This window comes from Planococcus citri, chromosome 2, assembly GCF_950023065.1.
Source record: "Planococcus citri chromosome 2, ihPlaCitr1.1, whole genome shotgun sequence".
NCBI lineage: Eukaryota > Metazoa > Arthropoda > Insecta > Hemiptera > Pseudococcidae > Planococcus > Planococcus citri.
In genome coordinates, this window is record NC_088678.1 from 22,467,505 (window position 1) to 22,484,970 (window position 17,466).

Sequence of the window (17,466 nt, forward strand, 5' to 3'; positions counted from 1 at the left end):
AGGCTCCAAAACTGTTCAAAACGGTTTGAAATCGTTTCCAATCGATTTGGCAGGTCGAAAATAGGGTATGTCCCAAATTTCGAAATCGCTGATTTTGCTTTCCAACGTAAAACTCGGACGAAATTTTTAGAAAAAGACAAAGCTAGATCGAAGGAGCATGCAAAAATTTATCAGCAGTCAAAATTTCAAGTGCAAAAGTGTATTTTTCTATTTTTGGTAAATTTTTGATAATCAAAAGGCCAAAAATTAGAAAAAAGATCAAAATTTTACCAAATTGATTTAGAAGGATGAAATTTGGCATATATCCTATTTTCGACCGGCCAAATCGGTTAGAAACTATTTCAAACCATTTTAAGCAGTTCTGGAGCCTCCAGCAGATTTTTGAAACTTGAAATTCCCACAAAATGTCATCAAAAGCAATTGGAAAGCTAAAATTCATTCTGTAAACTAATTTCAATACGTTATGGAGTCGACTGCAAGTAGATTTCAAGTCGTTTTGGAGCCTCCAGAGACTTTTTGGAAATTACTGGAGCCTCCAGTAGATATTTCAATGCTCGAAATTTCCATAAAAAACCAAATAGAGTTGGAAATCCAAAATTTACCATGTACTTCAATTTCAATGCGCTATCAAGTCGACTGCAGGTTGGTTCGAGTCATTTTGGAGCCTCCAGCAACTTTTTGAAAATTCCTGGAGTCTCCAACAGATTTTAGAATTAAAATTTCACACAAAACAGTTGAAAAGCTAAAATTTACTCTGTAATCTAATTTCAATATGCTATGAAGTCGACTACTCGTAGATTTCAAGTCGTTTTGGAGCATCCAGCGACTTTTTGGAAATTACTGGAGCCTCCAGCAGATTTTTCAATGCTCAAAATTTCCATAAAATTTTACCAAACAGAGACACACCATTTTTGACATTATGCTGAGGTGGATCGCAGGCAGTTTCAATCCGTTTTGGAGACTCCAGCAGATTTTTAGAAACTTCTGTTTTTCAAAAAATGCTACAAAATCTACTCGAATCAACTTTCGGCTTTTCATACTCCATTTGATGAGATTTTGTAGAAATTGCAAGTTTCAAAAATTTACTGGAGGCTCCAGTAATTTCCAAAAACTTTCTGAAGGCTACAAAACGGCTAGAAATCTACTTGCAGTTGATTTAATAGCGTGTTTAAATTAGGATGCAGAGTGAATTTCTGCTTTCCAACTTCATTTGATAAAATTTTGTGGAAATTTCAAAATTCAAAAATGTGCTGGAGGCTCCAGAACTTCTCAAAACGGTTTGAAATCGTTTCCAATCGATTTGGCTGGTCGAAAATAGGTTATGTCCCAAATTTCTGCTTTATACCTCATTTTGGTAAAATTTTGATTTTTTTCTCATTTTTGGACTAAATTTGATTTTCAAAAATTCACCAAGAATCGAAAAATATATTTCAACTGAACTGGTCATGCTTGTAGGAAATTTGACGTAGAATAATTTTAGTCCAATCACTTTTTTCCCCCTGACCCTTCATTTCGGCGATATACCTATCCGAAAAACGTAGATTGACAAAGGTTAATGACCTCTTGCGGGGTGCAACTTTTGATAGGTTGTTTTAGAGACCTATCCGAACATGTGAAATTCAGCTTTCCCCCAATTTTTTCGAGGTTCGACTAAAAATTTTGCTATATACCTTTTCCGAACCATTAAATCCACTTTCATATTAAAAATAATTAGTCTTTTATTCATTTTCGTTGAAATTATAGTTTTTTAAACAGCACATGTACATCAGATATTATGGAAAGATACCCAAGCATTAGGAGTATGCATCACCCCGATGGAATATACTCAAGTGGAAACATTTTTATTGTACATTCTGTACGATCCTCCCGGCACCGCTGTTGAAGAGTTCGAAGAAAATTTTCCAATTTCAGACATTGATAATGTAGGAGTAATTTTTCATCAAAAGCCATTTTTTGTTTTATTACATCTTTATTTATTGTACAGATTTCAAAATTGTATCGATGGATTTGGATTAATGGAATAGATCTATGTATATTTACAATACCAATTAAATTAAATACTTGAGTAGATAGGTACCTAGCTGATCTTTTTTATTACACAATAGGTTTAGGTACAATCTTATTACATAAGTAAATGGTTGGTAAATTTATAAAATTGAGATCGAAATATAATTTGAGCATATGAGTAACCGATTTCATTCGGGTCATGGTTAGGTTATTGTTATACGAGCACATAGAACTGCTCGAACTAATTACTTTATTATATTTCATTTATTGTTTAAACAAATATGAAACACACACCGGAAGTTGATCTTTAGACATTTACTTACGTAGGTACATATCTTTATACCTACATCATTAACGATTGCATTGTTGTTGTTATATTTAAGTGTGGCTTTTCACCTGTTACATATGAGGTACTTGACCTTTAAAAATGTTGACTTTACCTGCACTGTATGATACTTTCATACATTAGTAGATATATATAATAAATGAACATGAAAATCATACAAATTTTAATTAAAGATTGTAATAAGTAAAATATTGAAATTGGTAAAATGAGTTTACCTATACATAGGTGTTGATGAACAAACCTACTTATTACCTGACTGAAAATTAAATCTATGCCTACCAAACGGTATAGATTTCACAGAATTTTTATCCCTAATTAAAGATCCCGATTCTGCCATGAATTGTGCCCTCGGAGACGTCAACGTAGGCGGAATAGGTGGTGGAAAATTAAGTTTATCATTGTTCGCTGTAGGAGCAAATGGTACATTGAACTCATACCCTGTATTTCGATTATCCACTCTATCGACATTTCTATTTTGATACCCTGCATCTTCCGACGAGTAATAAGAACCGTATTCTTTATCATTTTGATCTTGGTTGACATCGGTCAAAAATCTAGACTGGGGTATTAAATTACCACCGAATTGCGTCTGCTGCTGGTAACGATTACCATTAAAATAATTGTTTTTCGTAGGTCTGCGAGAATTTTCTTCGTATTCGACATCGCATTGGTTATAATTATTATTGGTAAATTGATCGTTATTGCTCGGAGGGTAATACCCAGAATCGGGACGTCTGTTATCATCCAAGTTGTACTCGTAGTAAATTAATCGATTATTTCTACCTTGTGGGAACTGCCAAGAGTTGACATTCCTTTCATCCGAAACATAATTACCCCCTTGTAAGTTATAATAGTCCTTTGATGCACTCCCCTTTACTCTATAGTTATTGTTCGAGTACTTGCTGGGTTTATTTTGTTGTACATAATTACCACCACCAGATTGCTTATCATAGCTGCTGTTCTCATAATCTGCATACGGTTTATTACTATTGGCATGATTCCGATACGAAGGAGCTGTCTTGGGTGTAGCTGTGGTGACGTAAAATGGAGACATTTCTAAACGTTTATCATTGTCATTGGTTCTAGTACTGGTGCCACTGGAACCTTTGGCAGCTCCGAGCCATCCTTGCAAGATACCACTACGTATTATATTCTCGTCTCGTGAAACATCCCTCGAGTAGTGAGGACATCCTTGGATCCTAACTGGGAATATTTTATCATTGAAACGAGCCCTGTCTCTGTAATAAGGATGGAAATCTTCTTCGAACTGATTAGGGTATTCGATCATGTACCGTTTCCTATCATCTTCCCATTTATCCACGTAATCGATATCTAAACCATTTCGACGGTATTTGCTCAATGGTTCTGAATCGGGTAAGTTATTTTCAGTGGTGTGCTCCGGCGTGATGGACGTGGTGTTCTCCGTATCTTTATTTTCTTCCAAATCAGTGGAGCTAGTTGAAGTGCTGATGGTTACAGACGTTGAAGTGGATTCTGCTGGATTTGGAGTCACTTCGGAATTTGTCAAGCGTGAGTTCAGTATTGAGAAAATGATCAACACGACGTACCATTCGAATTGCTGTGAAATTAAAAAAAAAATATCCATTTACCAGAGTGAAAAACTTTTACCCAGAGATTTTAACTTTTAAGATAAGACTTACCTTGATCATATTCAGGTTTATAGTAAAACAACACCGCTCGAATCAATGAACTTATAGTACGAAAGAAATATACCTACTACATCACCGGTTTGATTAAAACTGAACAAAACAAATTGTCCAGTTGAGGTCTTCATGAAAGAAATACTTACGAAGAACATGATTTTTGACAGTTGAAGGAAAATGTCACTTGATGAGACAAATTACGTGATCTAATTATATTTCTTTAGACATTACGTATGGAAAATATATTGAGCAAAAGTAATAGGTAGGCTAAATGTGATGCATATGCGGGGTAGAGTAGGTATGAATATAATTCAATAATTGGACAGGTACCTACCCAATTTCAACTCCTATACTGTTTAGAGCTACCAATCCATGGATTGAGAAACGAATACGATTACTTTTGCAATGTGTGAGTAGGTATTTGGCGAAATAAAAACACGATGATATTAAACTGGTAACATTTTTATGGAATGATTCGAATAATTTTACTTACATATATTTTATTACCTATATCTACCTGAAAATATACCTATTACCTAGGTATTTGTATTTTTTTTTTTTATAACCGTCTGAAGTTCTGTATGCAATAAATTATAATTAAATTGGCGGTGGTACATTCCTGACGAATTGGCCAATTATATTACCATGTGGTTCGTAATTACAAACCACAAATAAGCCTTTGTCCCAAACCGTTGCTCCAACGCCTAAATAAGTCGAATCTTTCCAAACAACTTGAGTAAAATGACCTGAAATCATAATCGTTTCGTGATTAAACATTTATTGTTGATGGAAATATGAACGTTGAACTGAGTTTTGCAAACAGTTGGTGCATTTTTCATGTTCCAATTTTTTATGTTGGTACCTACTTATACCTAACTAGCTTTTATCTGACGAGGGAAACTTTACACCACGTCGACTCCGATTGAGCTGAAATTTGGCTCACTGAAAAAACATATTACCCAGAATTCAGGATACAATTTTCACCAGTCAAAGTTGATTTTTCGATTTTTGAGTTTTGACGAATTTTTGAAAATGGAGGAAATTACCTATTGGAATATCTGATGTCGTTATCAAACTTTCAGCTGCCGAAATTGACCTGCCGACAGTGTCACGCGACTCATAAAAACTGCCTAGCGCAGCGATGTTCTACGCTTGGAGTGTAATTCAACTCACCTCGTGTAACCCCGCCTTTTGTTGATAGTTTCGGCTACACACGCCACACACATAAACGCAAATGAAAAAAAAATCCGGGATAGAGTTGATTCTGAAAGTTAATGACCCGCCGAACATTGTGGTACAAAAAAAAAGTTTCTAGCTCCCCTCGGTTGCACTCCAAAGGGGGGTCAAAAAAAGTGGGAACTGGAAATTTACAATATTTTTCAAAAAAATTAACTCGTTATTGAATCTACCAGAAAATGGAAGAACAAAGGCGTTTTCAAATTTTTTCTACCCCCAGCCCCCTCCAATTTATCCTCCTTCAAGAATTGAAATATTGAATGAGAAGGGTGGGGGTGAAAATATGAAAAATTTAAATGGGATGAGCTCGATATTCACAAAGTGTGGCCTGGAGAGTACAATGGCGTTTTCATATTTTTTCTACCCCCCTCCAATTTATCCCCCGCCTACTATTGAAATATTAAATCTCAGGGGTGGGGGTTGAAATTTGAAAATATGAAAAATTCAAATGGGATGAACTCCATATTGATTGACAAAGTACAACTCGGTGAACACAATGGCGTTTTCAAATTTTTTCTACCCCCTCTCCACCGATTTATCCCCCACCCACTATTCAAATATTAAATCCCAGGGGAGGGGGAGAAAATATTATAGTGTGGGGGCGAATAGAAGGGGGTAGAAAAAATTGGAAAACGTCATTGTACTTCCCGGTGCACACTGGGTCAATATAGACTTCATCACATTTGAATTTTAAGTATTTTCACCCCCACTCCTCTCATTCAATATTTCATATAATAGGTGGGGGATAAATTTGATTGGGGGGGGGGGTAGAAAAAATTTGAAATCATGGTTGTACTCCCCTAGTCGGATTAAATATTTGAATAATAGGTGGGGGGTAAATTGGAGGGGGTAGAAAAAATTTGAAAACGCCGCCGCGCCGTAGTGTTCCGGGTTCCCCGAGTTGATCCCACTTGAATTTTTCATACTTTCACCCCCACCCTTCTCAATCAATATTTCATATAATAGAAGGGGGGGGTAAATTGAAGGGAGGGTAAAAAAAATTGAAAATGACATTGTACTCTACAGGTCACACTTTGCCAATTTCGAGTTCATCACATTTGAATTTTTCATATTTTCACCCCTCCCCTGGGATTTAATTTTTGAATAGTGGGTGGGAGATGAATTGGAGGGGGGTAGAAAAAATTTGAGAACGCCGTTGTGTTCCTCGAGTTGTACTCTGTCAATGTCGAGTTGATCCCATTTGAATTTTTCATATTTTCACCCCCACCCTTCTCAATCAATATTTCATATAATAGGGGAGGGATAAATTGGAGGGAGGGTAAAAAATTTGAAATCCCATTGTACTCTACAGGTGACACTTTGTCAATATCGAGTTCATCCTATGACCCATTTGAATTTTTCATATTTTGTTTTCACCCCCTCCCCTGGGATTTAATTTTTAAATAGTGGGTGGGGGATAAATTGGAGGGAATGGGACAATTTTGAAAACGCCATTGTGTTCGCCGAGTTGTACTCTGTCAATATCAAGTTCATCCTGTTTGAATTTTTCATATATTCACCCCCACCCTTCTCAATCAATATTTTCATATAATGGAAGGGAGGGGGGATAAATTGGAGGGAGGGTAAAAAAAAATTGAAAACGCCATTGTACTCTACAGGTCACACTTTATCAATATCGAGTTCATCCCATTTGAATTTTTCATATTTTCACCCCCTCCCCTGGGATTAAATATTTGAATAATAGGTGGGGGTGGGGGATAAATTGTAGGGGAGGTAGAAAAAAATTGAAAACGCCATTGTGTTAGCCGAGTTCTACTCTGTCAAAATCGAGTTCATCCCATTTGAATTTTTCATATTTTCACCCCCACCCTTCTCAATCAATATTTCATATAATAGGTGGGGGATAAATTGGAGCCTGGAGGGGGGAATTTGAAAACGCCATTGTACTCTACAGGCCACACTTTGTTAATATCGAGTTCATCCCATGACCCATTTGAATTTTTCATATTTTCACCCCCTCCCCTGGGATTCAATTTTTGAACAGTGGGTGGGGGATAAATTGGAGCAGGGTAGAAAAATTTTGAAAACGCCATTATGTTCGCCGAGTTGTACTCTGTCAATATCAAGTTCATCCCGTTTGAATTTTTCATATTTTCACCCCCCACCCCTGAGATTTAATATTTCAATAGTGGGTGCGGGATAAATTGGAGGGGGGTAGAAAAAATTTGAAAACGCCATCGTGCTCCCCGAGCCGTATTCTGCCAATATCGAGTTCATCCCATTTGAATTATTCATATTTTCACCCCTCACCCTGGGATTAAATATTTGAATAATAGGTGGGGGATAAATTGGAGGGGGGTAGAAAAATTTTGAAAACGTCTTTGTACTCTCCAGGTCGCACTATGTGAATATCGAGTTCATCCCATTTAAATTTTTCATATTTTCACCCCCACCCTTCTCAATCAATATTTCAATCCTTGGCTTGAAGAGGGATAAATTGGAGGGGGTGGGGGTAGAAAAAATTGAAAACACCATTTTTCTTCCCTTTTCTAGTAGATTTAATAACGAGTTCATTTTTTTGAAAAATATTGTAATTTCCGGTTCCCACTTTTTTTAACCCCCCTTTGCAATGGAACCGAGGGGAGCTAGAAATTTTTTTTTGTGTCACAATGTTCGGCGGGTCATCAACTTTCAGAATCCACTTTGTCCCAATTTTTTTTTTTCATTTGCGTTCAAGTCTCAGTTGTGCATGCTTAGCTGAAACTATCAGCAAAAGGCGGGGCTACACGAGGTGAGTTGAATTACACTTCAAGCGTAGAACATCGCTGCTTAGATAGTTTTTTCGAGTCGCATGACACTGTCGGCAGAATTGCTGGAGAAAAGTCAACTTTTGCTGGAGACTCCAGATCGTGCCAGAAATGGCTTCAATCTATTCGGGGAGGGGGGAGGGTCGACTTTAAGGGAGATGACGAAGTTTTGAGTGATTTTTTTTTTGTTGCAAAAATTGACTACGTTAATTTTTTTTGGGGGGGGGGGGATTTTTCAATTTGTAAGAAATACTTCACTTTTCAACTCGTCACCTCGGATTTGCGATTTACCTTCTCTACTCGATCGGAAAGTCGAACTTATGATACTTAGGTACCTACAATTAAATTTTCACCTGCCGAAGTGATCAGAACTCTTTCTACAGCAATTTGAAATTGCTGGAGAAAAGTCAGAAATTTTGCTGGAGGCTCCAAATCGGCAGGTAAATGTTGACAATTGATCATTGAGAGGGGGGGGGGGGGTAATTTCCGTGTTCGTTTTTTGTGACATGTTCTTTCGGGGAGCCAAATTTCAGTTCGGTTACCTCGTGAGATTTTATTAGGCATAGATAACTACTCGTACATATGTACTTTTGATAATTAAATAGGTATCGAGACTAGATAGGTATAAGTATGTATATAGAAAAGTACCTGCTCTCAAATCTTTAGGTTCTTTTCCATATTGATAATTGTGATCTATGGACTCGTTATACCAACTTTCGACAACGTGATTTCCATGAATGTATTTGCCACTAAAGTAATAAATATTTTCACCGTAGTTAGGACGATCAGATGGCAGACTGTGCTTCATTTGTTTGTCTTTTGCCATGGTTTTAGCCCATTTCAGACTGTATCTGCTGATCTAATATGCGAATAAATGCTACGTATTTAATAAGTACTTCCTACTAAGTAACGTTAAATTCTACATTCTGTACAAATTATTTGCATTAAAATATTTACTTCGTCTTTCAGTTCAAGCGGGCGAACACCGTGTAAACTTCTGTAATGATTATGAGCAACGAGAACCTCTTGCACAAATTCATCATAATTGTCGTCGTTGAGGACTGCATTTGGATCTATCGCATCTGCAGGAACCACTCCACCCTGAGCACCTTCAGGTTTTTCCATTTTTAAATTTCATTAATTTTTTCCGGCAGGAATTCGAATAAAAAATGAAAAATAAAAACATGATGAACTTACGTTTTGAAGAATTCGACGAATGAGAAGGCCATATATTTTTCACTTTGTTAAACATTTTTTTTTTAAATACACTTTTTTATAAAAATTTTAAAAAACGATGTTCAAGCACATAAATATGTAAGCTAATGTACGAATACAAGTCGTTAGAATGCAATGTGGTAATTTTCTCATTGAAATATACATTTATACTCATTAAGAGCTTTATTTTGATTACAGGCCGGTCGTCTTTACTAATTCGATATCAACACCTACATAAATTAACTGAGTGAGAGTTTCCGCTGTTCAAAAACCTAAACGTAATGTGATCAATATTTGCACATTATGCAGTATATAGTTTTTTACGAAATGATGTAAGAATTGATTACAGAGAAATTTTATGAAGTGGAAAATATCCGTTTTCGAAGTACCGAGTGATTATTTTACGATTGTACCACCTATTATATAGTTAGAATGAGTTATCGGTTAATCGTTTGATAAAATACCAACTGGAGATGACGAATGTTGTATCAAATTGATCATAATTTAGGGGTAGGGGAATATATTACTCGTAGATACGTTACACAAGGGGCATCCTGACGTATGACAGAATCTGATTTTACGAAGTATGAAAATGACATTAAAAATAAAAACGATAAAATTTATTTCAATACAAACAAGGGCGTAACATTAGCATTTTCAAGTGGAGAAATTTCCAAACAAATTTAGATTTCATAACAATCTCCTTTGATATTCGGCCGAAGCATGGCTGTAGTTTTGCACATTGAAAAATGATGCAGTGTTTCGTTGTACATATCTGGAAAATACAGACATATTAGTTATCATTTTAAAATTAATATATTTGAGAGGCTTCATGGAAAAGGGGCCTTGATCAATTTTTTTTACTGATTTTTACAAGTTCAAATGGACTTGAAAATGTTTTCTACAAGCAAACATTTTCCAATTTGTTTTTTTTTTCATGGAAGAACACTTCTATATCACTGAATATCGTTATATTAATTAGTCGGGGAGCCCACTTAAGGATAAATTTCACCCCCAATCGATCCTCCGGGGCAACTAGGGGGATTTCAAGTCGCTTTGGAGCATCCAGCAATTTTTTGAAAATTACTGGAGCCTTCAAGAGATTTTTGAAACTGTTAATTTCCTGAAAATTTCATCAAACGGAGATGGAAAGTCAAAATTTATTCTGCAAACTAATTTCAATACGCTACGAAGTCGTCTGCTGGTGGATTTCAAGTCGTTTTGGAGCCTCCAGCGACTTTTCGAGAGGCCATATGGTGTTTTTTGGAAAATTGAAATTTCCAAAAAGTAGCTGGAAGCTTCAAAATCATTTAAAACCATCATGTAGTCGACTTCATATCGTATTGAAATTGGTTTGCGAAGTAAATTTCAGCTTGCCAACTCCATTTGGTAAAATGTTACGGGAATTTCAAGTTTCAAAAATCTACTGGAGGGTCCAGTAATTTTCAAAAAGTCGCTGGAGGCTCCAAAGCGACTTGAAATTCACCTGCAGTACTTCGTAGTGCATTGAAATTAGTTTGCAGAATAAATTTCAGTTTTCCAACTCCATTTTAGTGAAATTTTGTGGGAATTTCGAGTTTCAAAAATCTGCTGGAGGCTCCAGAACTGCTCAAAACGGGCTGAAACAGTTTCCAATCGATTTGGCATGTCGAAAATAGGGTGTACCCCAAATTTCAGCTTTCTTGGTCAGTTTGGTAAAATTTTGATTTTTTCCCTCATTATTGGCCTAAATTTGATTTTCAAAAATTCACCAAAAATCGAAAAACGCACTTTAGCGTTTGAAATTTTGAAAGGTGATGAATTTTTGCTTGATCTTTCGATCTACCTTTGTACAGTTTGAAAAATTTTGTGGAAGTCCTATGTTGGAACGCAAAATCTGCGATTTCGGCTCACCTGTCAACCAAAATGGCCGTCATTTTGTAAGTATAGGGCCACTTTTTTTTTGAGTACAAGGGCTAGAAATGTTCCTTAGAAATCCCCTTTAATTTATGAAAAAAGTTGTCCCGGAGGATCGAGGGGGGTGCAATTTATCCTTAAGTGGGCTCCCTGACTAAATAAAAAAAATTTAATACATTCAAAATTTGTAAAGAAAAAAAAGAACAATAAAACTGACTAAGGCCCCTTTTCCAAGGAACCCCTTATTTTTTTAAAAATGAAAATTTTACCTTAAAAAGTCTTGCAGCTGTGTTTGCAATACTTGAACAGTTTTTTCATTAATGCAGGTGTAAACAATAAGACTTCCTAGAATAACTGCAAACAGAAAAAAATTAGTACAGTAATCTACGTCGGAACTGTCCTACAATATAAGAAAACGTGAAAACGTACCAAATAATCTTAATAAATGGGCAGCTCCGTAAATTGAACTCATTGGTTTATCGGGGAATTTTTCCAAAATCTAAAAATCAACAATAAGACGATAAAAAGTATTCAAGAGTGATTGATTGTTGAAGACTTGTGTCATTAGATAATACTACTATACCTCCGCATATTGAACTCTTTCATATTTGTATAATAATTGCGAACCTAGAGTAGCGTTAAAATATTCTCTAATACTATTGGCAGTTTGAACAGCAGCACTTTCTCTGCAAGGAAAAAAAACAAATAATTTTAGTTTAACTTTTCAGATAAGTATAGACAGAAAGAACGTTTAAATTTCTTACTTATTCGCACTATTGGCATTTTTTCCAGAGGTTTTCTGTTTAATATAATTTTCAATTATCTCATCTACGGTTACTTTGGAAGGCAACGTCAGTAACTGAAAAATCACTGCGTTAGCTAATCTATCGAAAAAATTCAATCTGTAGTTTGTAAATATATATTCACCTTTCTTTGGCGACATATCAAATCCCAATCGTCAACAAGCCATGGTTTCAGCTCATCTGGTACTTTTACTTTGATTTCAACTTTATCTAAAAATTCTTCTTCCTATTAACAACAAAAAAAAAAAAAATACATTTGAGAATACATTTTGATATAAAAAATACACAAAAAGAATGACATCTTTACCATCTCTACTTCGGGATCACTTTTTTTCTTTTTAGACGGAGAAAGACTATCACTTGACGTTTCCGGTGTAACGACTGTTTTAAATATTTACAAACATAACACACATAAGACGAATGAAAATTGAAAAAGATATATAATTTCTTTATTTTTAAACCTCGTGTATAGCTATTTACGTACGTTTATCCGAGACAGCTGACGGAGCAGATTCGTCTTCATCGTCGGTTACAATATCAGAACTTTTGGAAGTAGCGTTCGTTGAAGAGGTACCCAAAGTAGATGCAACTGAACCGGCTGCAGCAGCTAGCATAGCTTTACCTCTCATTTTTTTGGCATCTTTGCTACAAAAATAATAGTACGAGTAAATATTACAACGAATAATACAAACTAAAAATATTAGAATAGAGATGATTGCTTCATTCATACTCACTGAGCTTTGGTTAGTTCTCGTTGTCTGGTTAAATTTTGTTCGTTATATTTCAATATTCTTAGATCAGTCATCCATTCGTCCCAGCTGTAACGATGAAAGAATCATTATTAGTACGATTTATCATCATTTTCAACGAAAAAGAACGATGAATTAGAAATAGAGAGAATAACCTTTTTTTCCATCCAGCGTAATGAATATAATACTCGCATATTCCAGCATCGTTTCGTCTAGTTTTCAAGCATTTAGCTTCGTAAATTAACGGTCCGTGAAAACATAGAACTTTTTCTCCTATTAAAAGTATAGCAGAAAAGTTATTTTACTGTGTATTATCTAGAGTAACTTACATTCGAAGAATTTGAAATCAACTCACCTTCTTGAAACCTGAATTTTTTCTTGTTATCGTCTTTGGAAGTCATGTTTGATTTGGTAGCCACCTTGAAACCGAATTCAAATGAAATTCAAGAGCTTTTAAACTTTTATTTTCTTAAATTTAGGTATCACTTTTTCAAAATCTTAATTTTTGAGTTTAAAAAAAATTCAAAATTTTCAGTTTGGTTTGTTTACAATAATTTTATTTTTGGGTTGCAACAACGTTGTTTCGTTATTTGAGGATGAATTCAAGATTGTGATTGGTTCAGGTCTGGGAGTTCCCGCCAAAAACCAGAAAATTCAAAATTCAGTCATTTTTGCGTTTTTTTCAAAGGTTTTTTTGCACACATGTGCAATATGTGCCCATGGCCCATGAGTCATATTGTTTTGTTGTATCAATATTGATAACGACTGATAACGATTTCGTTCCACCGGTTTCGCTAAGGCTACTATCCTAGTTTCGCAGTTTCGCGACACGTGATTATTCAGTTTAGTATTTTGTTGTTATAATCATCATTCATAATTAAAGTAATTAATTTCTACTGCATTCTGCTAATATGGATAATAAACTCGTTATAAATCGCTTGCCTCCGGTGGACAGGTGTACGTTTGAATCATGTCGAAATATTCTAAACAATTTCAACTTCATTAATGGTAGTTTCGTGAAGTTAGAACTGTGTAAAAATCAATCGGACCGATGGTGGCGAGTTACACTTTCGTCTAATGACAAGGACAGAACATCTGGTCATCGTGGAAAAATACCATATCCAGGGCATATACCGCCCGCCAAAGTTAACGGCCATCGGGTAATGAAATCTTACGCTGAAAATGTATTCTCTTCTATCTATTTCGAAGTTCAACAAATCTATCGAGTAAAAAGTGATGATGGCGAAACAACGCATTGGTGTGTTGAATTACGCCAGAAACTTGTAGCACAAAAGATTAAATCATTTACTGAATCAACTGGAGTATTGGTTGTTGCATCTTTTTTTCACGGTAAGAACTAACAACGGATAATTGGATAAATTATATTCTGAATTACATTTAATTCACTCGAGTATAGCCTTTTTATGTTCATATTTTGAAATATGAGAATGATAATTAAGGTATATATTTATTTACTTACATCAGAATCACTCTACTTCGTTGTATTTATTTTCAGATGACGATCCTGATATACCGTCAGAGATAAAAGCATTAATTAAGACGGTCAAGAAAACACCAACCCAGAATGTTACAGATAAAGTGTCTGATACTGAAGGTAATTCTTATGATAAAGTTTAGTAGATGACAATAATACTGAGTTATGTGCAATTGTGCCTGTATCAATTTAAATTTTCATCTCTCTCTTAGTTGGCGTAAAAGGTAGACAACAACGAAAAAGAAAAAACAACGTTATGCCGATCCCAAAAACTACTGATTCTATGGAGGATAATCATGTTAAAAATCGTAGAAAACGATAGTACCATTCGCCTCAAAGAAATGAGAGTAAGAGTTTCTTCTACGTGCTCTTAACATAACTACCTATTAACGGTAATATATTATAATATATATAATAATTCACGAACATTTTTTATCAGATTCAGATATCAGGAAGAGCTGTAGAAATCGTCCAAAATTGCGTTAAAACCAAGAAATTTTACTTTTTTTCAAATTAAAAAAAATATATATTTAGCTACCTACTAAGAAATAAGAATAATGCATAATATAAATACCGAGATACCTGTTATTCTATGTACCTATGTCTCCAACAAGTTTTTGAAAAAAAAACACTTGAAAATTTCAAGATGAATGTGACGTAGATATTAGATAATCATCGTACCATCGCAATAGGTGCCAAAATTGTATACTATCCGGTGGCGTGTAACGAACCAAATAGGTACCTACTTGGCCAATAAAAACGTCATTGATAATGTAATTTATTTCAGAATTTTTTAAAACGAATACGAGAAATCATACTTTTTTCCTCATGAATGTTAATGATCTTCCTAACTGCGCCAAAAAATAAAATTATACATTTCGCAGATGAAATCACATCAATGGTAAAAGGTAGGTATTATCAATTGGACCCTTGCAGTTTAAGAAGCTGAAAAAATTTTCCCATAAATTCAAAACTGGTTCTTAGTAAACAGCATGGAATTGAATCTAAATAAAACAACAATTACCCATGTAATTTTGTTCAACTCCCACCTCACCCTCAACCTTGATCTCTTCAAACATCTTAAATAGCCTTGCACTCAGCCACTCACCCAAAAATGCAAAAATACCACATTCCTTGGAACGTATATTATTATGACCCAACTACGTCATTTTAAAAGAAAAACAACATTACTCTAGATGTGAGAAATCAGAATTTACCAAAAAATGTGAGAATTCAAATTTCTTAAAATGAAATGTCTGTAAAATCCACTTCTATTTTAAACTAATTTTCAACGTACTTTCAATTTTATTTTCACGATCAATCAGTAAGATATAGTTAATTAAAAATACTCATCGCAAAAACTAATCTTCTATGAGGACCATTTTTAGGACAATTGCTGCAAATCGCGCTCTTTCAACTTTTTAGGATTTTCCAAAGTGAAAATTTTTTTTTTTAAATATGTGAAACGTTACATCTTATCTGACTGCAATTTTGACGTGATTTCTTTTTGAATAGGTACCTAGGTGATATTTTGAAACATAAAAATTTCAAAATAGTTACAACCGTTGATGTAGGTAGTAAGTATATGCGTGAAGAGTGTCGTATGAGTGGAGTAGAGGCGAAAGAAAAATGAATACTTAATATGTATGTACCTATACTTATTTAATTTGAAATTTTCTAAAAGCCCAAGGGTTGAGAAAAATCAATATCGAGGTTGGTTGCTTGAAGCTCGTAGAAAATATTTTGCAATGCAACAATACAATTTTTACGTATTGATTTTGATTGATTATAAATTATTGTCAAAGGTTTTCATTTCACGTATCTTTATTTTGAAACAGTTACCATACTGGGGTGCCCAAAAGTCAGTTTAAGCCATCGAAAATCACATATAATTCAAGAACTAAGCCTCCTAAAGAAAAACTAATGACAGTGATCCAATAGGAAATTTCATCCTCTACAATTTTCCTCATAGTAAAATTTCTCTAGGATGCACCGATTGCCGGGAAAATCAACTTTTATGTCAAAAAACGTGAATTTAAAAAAAAAATGAAAAAAATTGGGGGAAAAATTTAAAATTAATTCAGCAGTCAAGTTCAGCTATTTTTAACATGATTCCCATAATTTGATGAAATATAAATGATCGTTTCAAAAAAAAAAAAACACGTCATAAATCTTTTTTTCTCACAAAAACGCCAGACCTGGGGGTGGAGGAAGGGGTGTTACCAAAATCAAATTTTGTAAAAATGGGGGGGGGGGGGGAAATCGAGTGATATGTCAAAATGTACGTTTTTTGGGTCTAGAAACACGAATCTGAGGTCCTTTTTTCCCTCAAACCCCTTGGGGAGGTGCTACTAAAATCAAATTTTGTAAAAATGAAAAAAATCGAGTGATATGTCAAAATATAGGTTTTTTGGGTCAAGAAACGCGAATCTGAGGTCCTTTTTTCCCTCAGACCCCTCGGGGGCCATTGAGGAGGTGCTACCATTCTTGAGATATCTCGTCTCAAACGCGACTACATTTCGTCGCCTTGCAAAAACTCGTATCTCCAATCTCCAACTCTGAGATCACACCTTGTGTAAACCGTTCTTTTTGCACTGTAGCGCACCCTATTGGACTTGAACGCTCAACTAAAAGCTAGGTAAGAGTGGGTGGTCCCCCTCTGTTACCTATCTTTTAGTTGAGCATTAAAGTCCAACAGGGAGCGCTACAGTGCAAAAAGAGCGGCTTACACAAGGTGTGATCTCAGAGTTGGAGATACGAGTTTTTGCAACTAAGGCGACGATTTATTGTAACTTGTAAGTGAATAAGGCATAAGTTCTTTTATTCAACTCGCTTCCTTCAAAACCGCGATTGCGCGAAAACGTGTGTTTGAGTGTGTAGAATTTTGGTGTGGTTAGTTACTTTGCGACTGGCGCGATTTTTTTAGTTATGATACAAAATAACCGACAATATCGGATTGAATGATCGAAAAACTGACAAATAAAATCCCCCAACCAAAAAAAACCTAAATTTTGATACACTACTCGAATTTTTGTGATTTTTTTCAAAATTTTATTTTGGTAGCACCTCCCTATAGGTGCTGAGTGAAAAGAGGACTTAAGATTCATGTTTCTCGACCCAAAAAACCTACATTTTGACGTATCACTCGACTTTTTTTTTCATTTTTACAAAATTTGATTTCGGTAGCACCTCCTGAAGGGCCCTCAAGAGTACTGAGGAAAAAAAGTACCTCCGATTCGTGTTTCTCGACCCAAAAAACCTATACTTTGACATATCACTAAATTTTT

At 35.1% G+C, this 17,466-nt stretch overlaps 4 protein-coding genes across 5 annotated transcripts; 1 reads left to right on the plus strand and 3 right to left on the minus strand.

Annotated features, from left to right (window-relative positions):
* Positions 1–1,954: 1,954 nt before the first annotated feature.
* Positions 1,955–4,365, minus strand: LOC135835058 (probable ATP-dependent RNA helicase ddx42). The gene is made up of 2 exons (XM_065349123.1): positions 4,015–4,365; positions 1,955–3,932 (listed from the first exon to the last, which is right to left on the minus strand). The coding sequence occupies exons 1-2, from the start codon at positions 4,021–4,023 to the stop codon at positions 2,595–2,597; spliced, it is 1,347 nt and encodes a 448-aa protein (XP_065205195.1). The 5' UTR covers positions 4,024–4,365; the 3' UTR covers positions 1,955–2,594.
* Positions 4,366–4,463: 98 nt separating this feature from the next.
* On the minus strand, positions 4,464–9,518 carry LOC135835061 (Golgi-associated plant pathogenesis-related protein 1-like). The gene is made up of 4 exons (XM_065349127.1): positions 9,219–9,518; positions 8,979–9,130; positions 8,670–8,880; positions 4,464–4,763 (listed from the first exon to the last, which is right to left on the minus strand). Exons 1-4 carry the CDS (start codon positions 9,271–9,273, stop codon positions 4,615–4,617), a joined length of 567 nt encoding a protein of 188 aa, XP_065205199.1. The 5' UTR covers positions 9,274–9,518; the 3' UTR covers positions 4,464–4,614.
* Positions 9,519–9,841: 323 nt separating this feature from the next.
* On the minus strand, positions 9,842–13,223 carry LOC135835059 (mortality factor 4-like protein 1). Its single transcript, XM_065349124.1, has 11 exons — positions 13,040–13,223; positions 12,840–12,957; positions 12,670–12,753; positions 12,420–12,580; positions 12,243–12,316; positions 12,060–12,161; positions 11,897–11,991; positions 11,716–11,818; positions 11,562–11,631; positions 11,402–11,486; positions 9,842–10,011 (listed from the first exon to the last, which is right to left on the minus strand). The coding sequence occupies exons 1-11, from the start codon at positions 13,083–13,085 to the stop codon at positions 9,927–9,929; spliced, it is 1,023 nt and encodes a 340-aa protein (XP_065205196.1). The 5' UTR covers positions 13,086–13,223; the 3' UTR covers positions 9,842–9,926.
* A 209-nt stretch (positions 13,224–13,432) lies between these two features.
* LOC135835060 (uncharacterized) lies at positions 13,433–14,956 on the plus strand. Of its 2 annotated transcripts, XM_065349126.1 has the most exons (5): positions 13,433–13,844; positions 13,962–14,034; positions 14,201–14,299; positions 14,392–14,526; positions 14,619–14,956. In XM_065349126.1, exons 1-4 carry the CDS (start codon positions 13,596–13,598, stop codon positions 14,499–14,501), a joined length of 531 nt encoding a protein of 176 aa, XP_065205198.1. In that variant the 5' UTR covers positions 13,433–13,595; the 3' UTR covers positions 14,502–14,526; positions 14,619–14,956. The 2 variants fall into 2 exon arrangements, with proteins under 2 accessions (XP_065205198.1, XP_065205197.1); XM_065349125.1 differs by having other exon boundaries at positions 13,438–14,034.
* The last annotated feature ends 2,510 nt before the right edge of the window (positions 14,957–17,466 follow it).

What these genes read in the sequence shown, in the direction of transcription:
- LOC135835061 (XM_065349127.1), bottom strand. Translation starts at nt 9,273, where the DNA reads ATGTTTAACAAAGTGAAAAATATATGGCCTTCTCATTCGTCGAATTCT. An exon ending in CGCTTGAACTGAAAGACGAA is followed by an intron (nt 8,881 to 8,978) that starts GTAAATATTTTA and finishes TTCGCATATTAG; the next exon opens with ATCAGCAGATACAGTCTGAA. An exon ending in ACCTAAAGATTTGAGAGCAG is followed by an intron (nt 4,764 to 8,669) that starts GTACTTTTCTAT and finishes TTATGATTTCAG; the next exon opens with GTCATTTTACTCAAGTTGTT.
- LOC135835059 (XM_065349124.1), bottom strand. Translation starts at nt 13,085, where the DNA reads ATGACTTCCAAAGACGATAACAAGAAAAAATTCAGGTTTCAAGAAG. An exon ending in TGATATGTCGCCAAAGAAAG is followed by an intron (nt 11,992 to 12,059) that starts GTGAATATATAT and finishes GTGATTTTTCAG; the next exon opens with TTACTGACGTTGCCTTCCAA. An exon ending in AAAGAGTTCAATATGCGGAG is followed by an intron (nt 11,632 to 11,715) that starts GTATAGTAGTAT and finishes GTTGATTTTTAG; the next exon opens with ATTTTGGAAAAATTCCCCGA.
- LOC135835060 (XM_065349125.1), top strand. Translation starts at nt 13,596, where the DNA reads ATGGATAATAAACTCGTTATAAATCGCTTGCCTCCGGTGGACAGGTGT. An exon ending in TGTTGCATCTTTTTTTCACG is followed by an intron (nt 14,035 to 14,200) that starts GTAAGAACTAAC and finishes ATTTATTTTCAG; the next exon opens with ATGACGATCCTGATATACCG. An exon ending in TAAAGTGTCTGATACTGAAG is followed by an intron (nt 14,300 to 14,391) that starts GTAATTCTTATG and finishes TCTCTCTCTTAG; the next exon opens with TTGGCGTAAAAGGTAGACAA.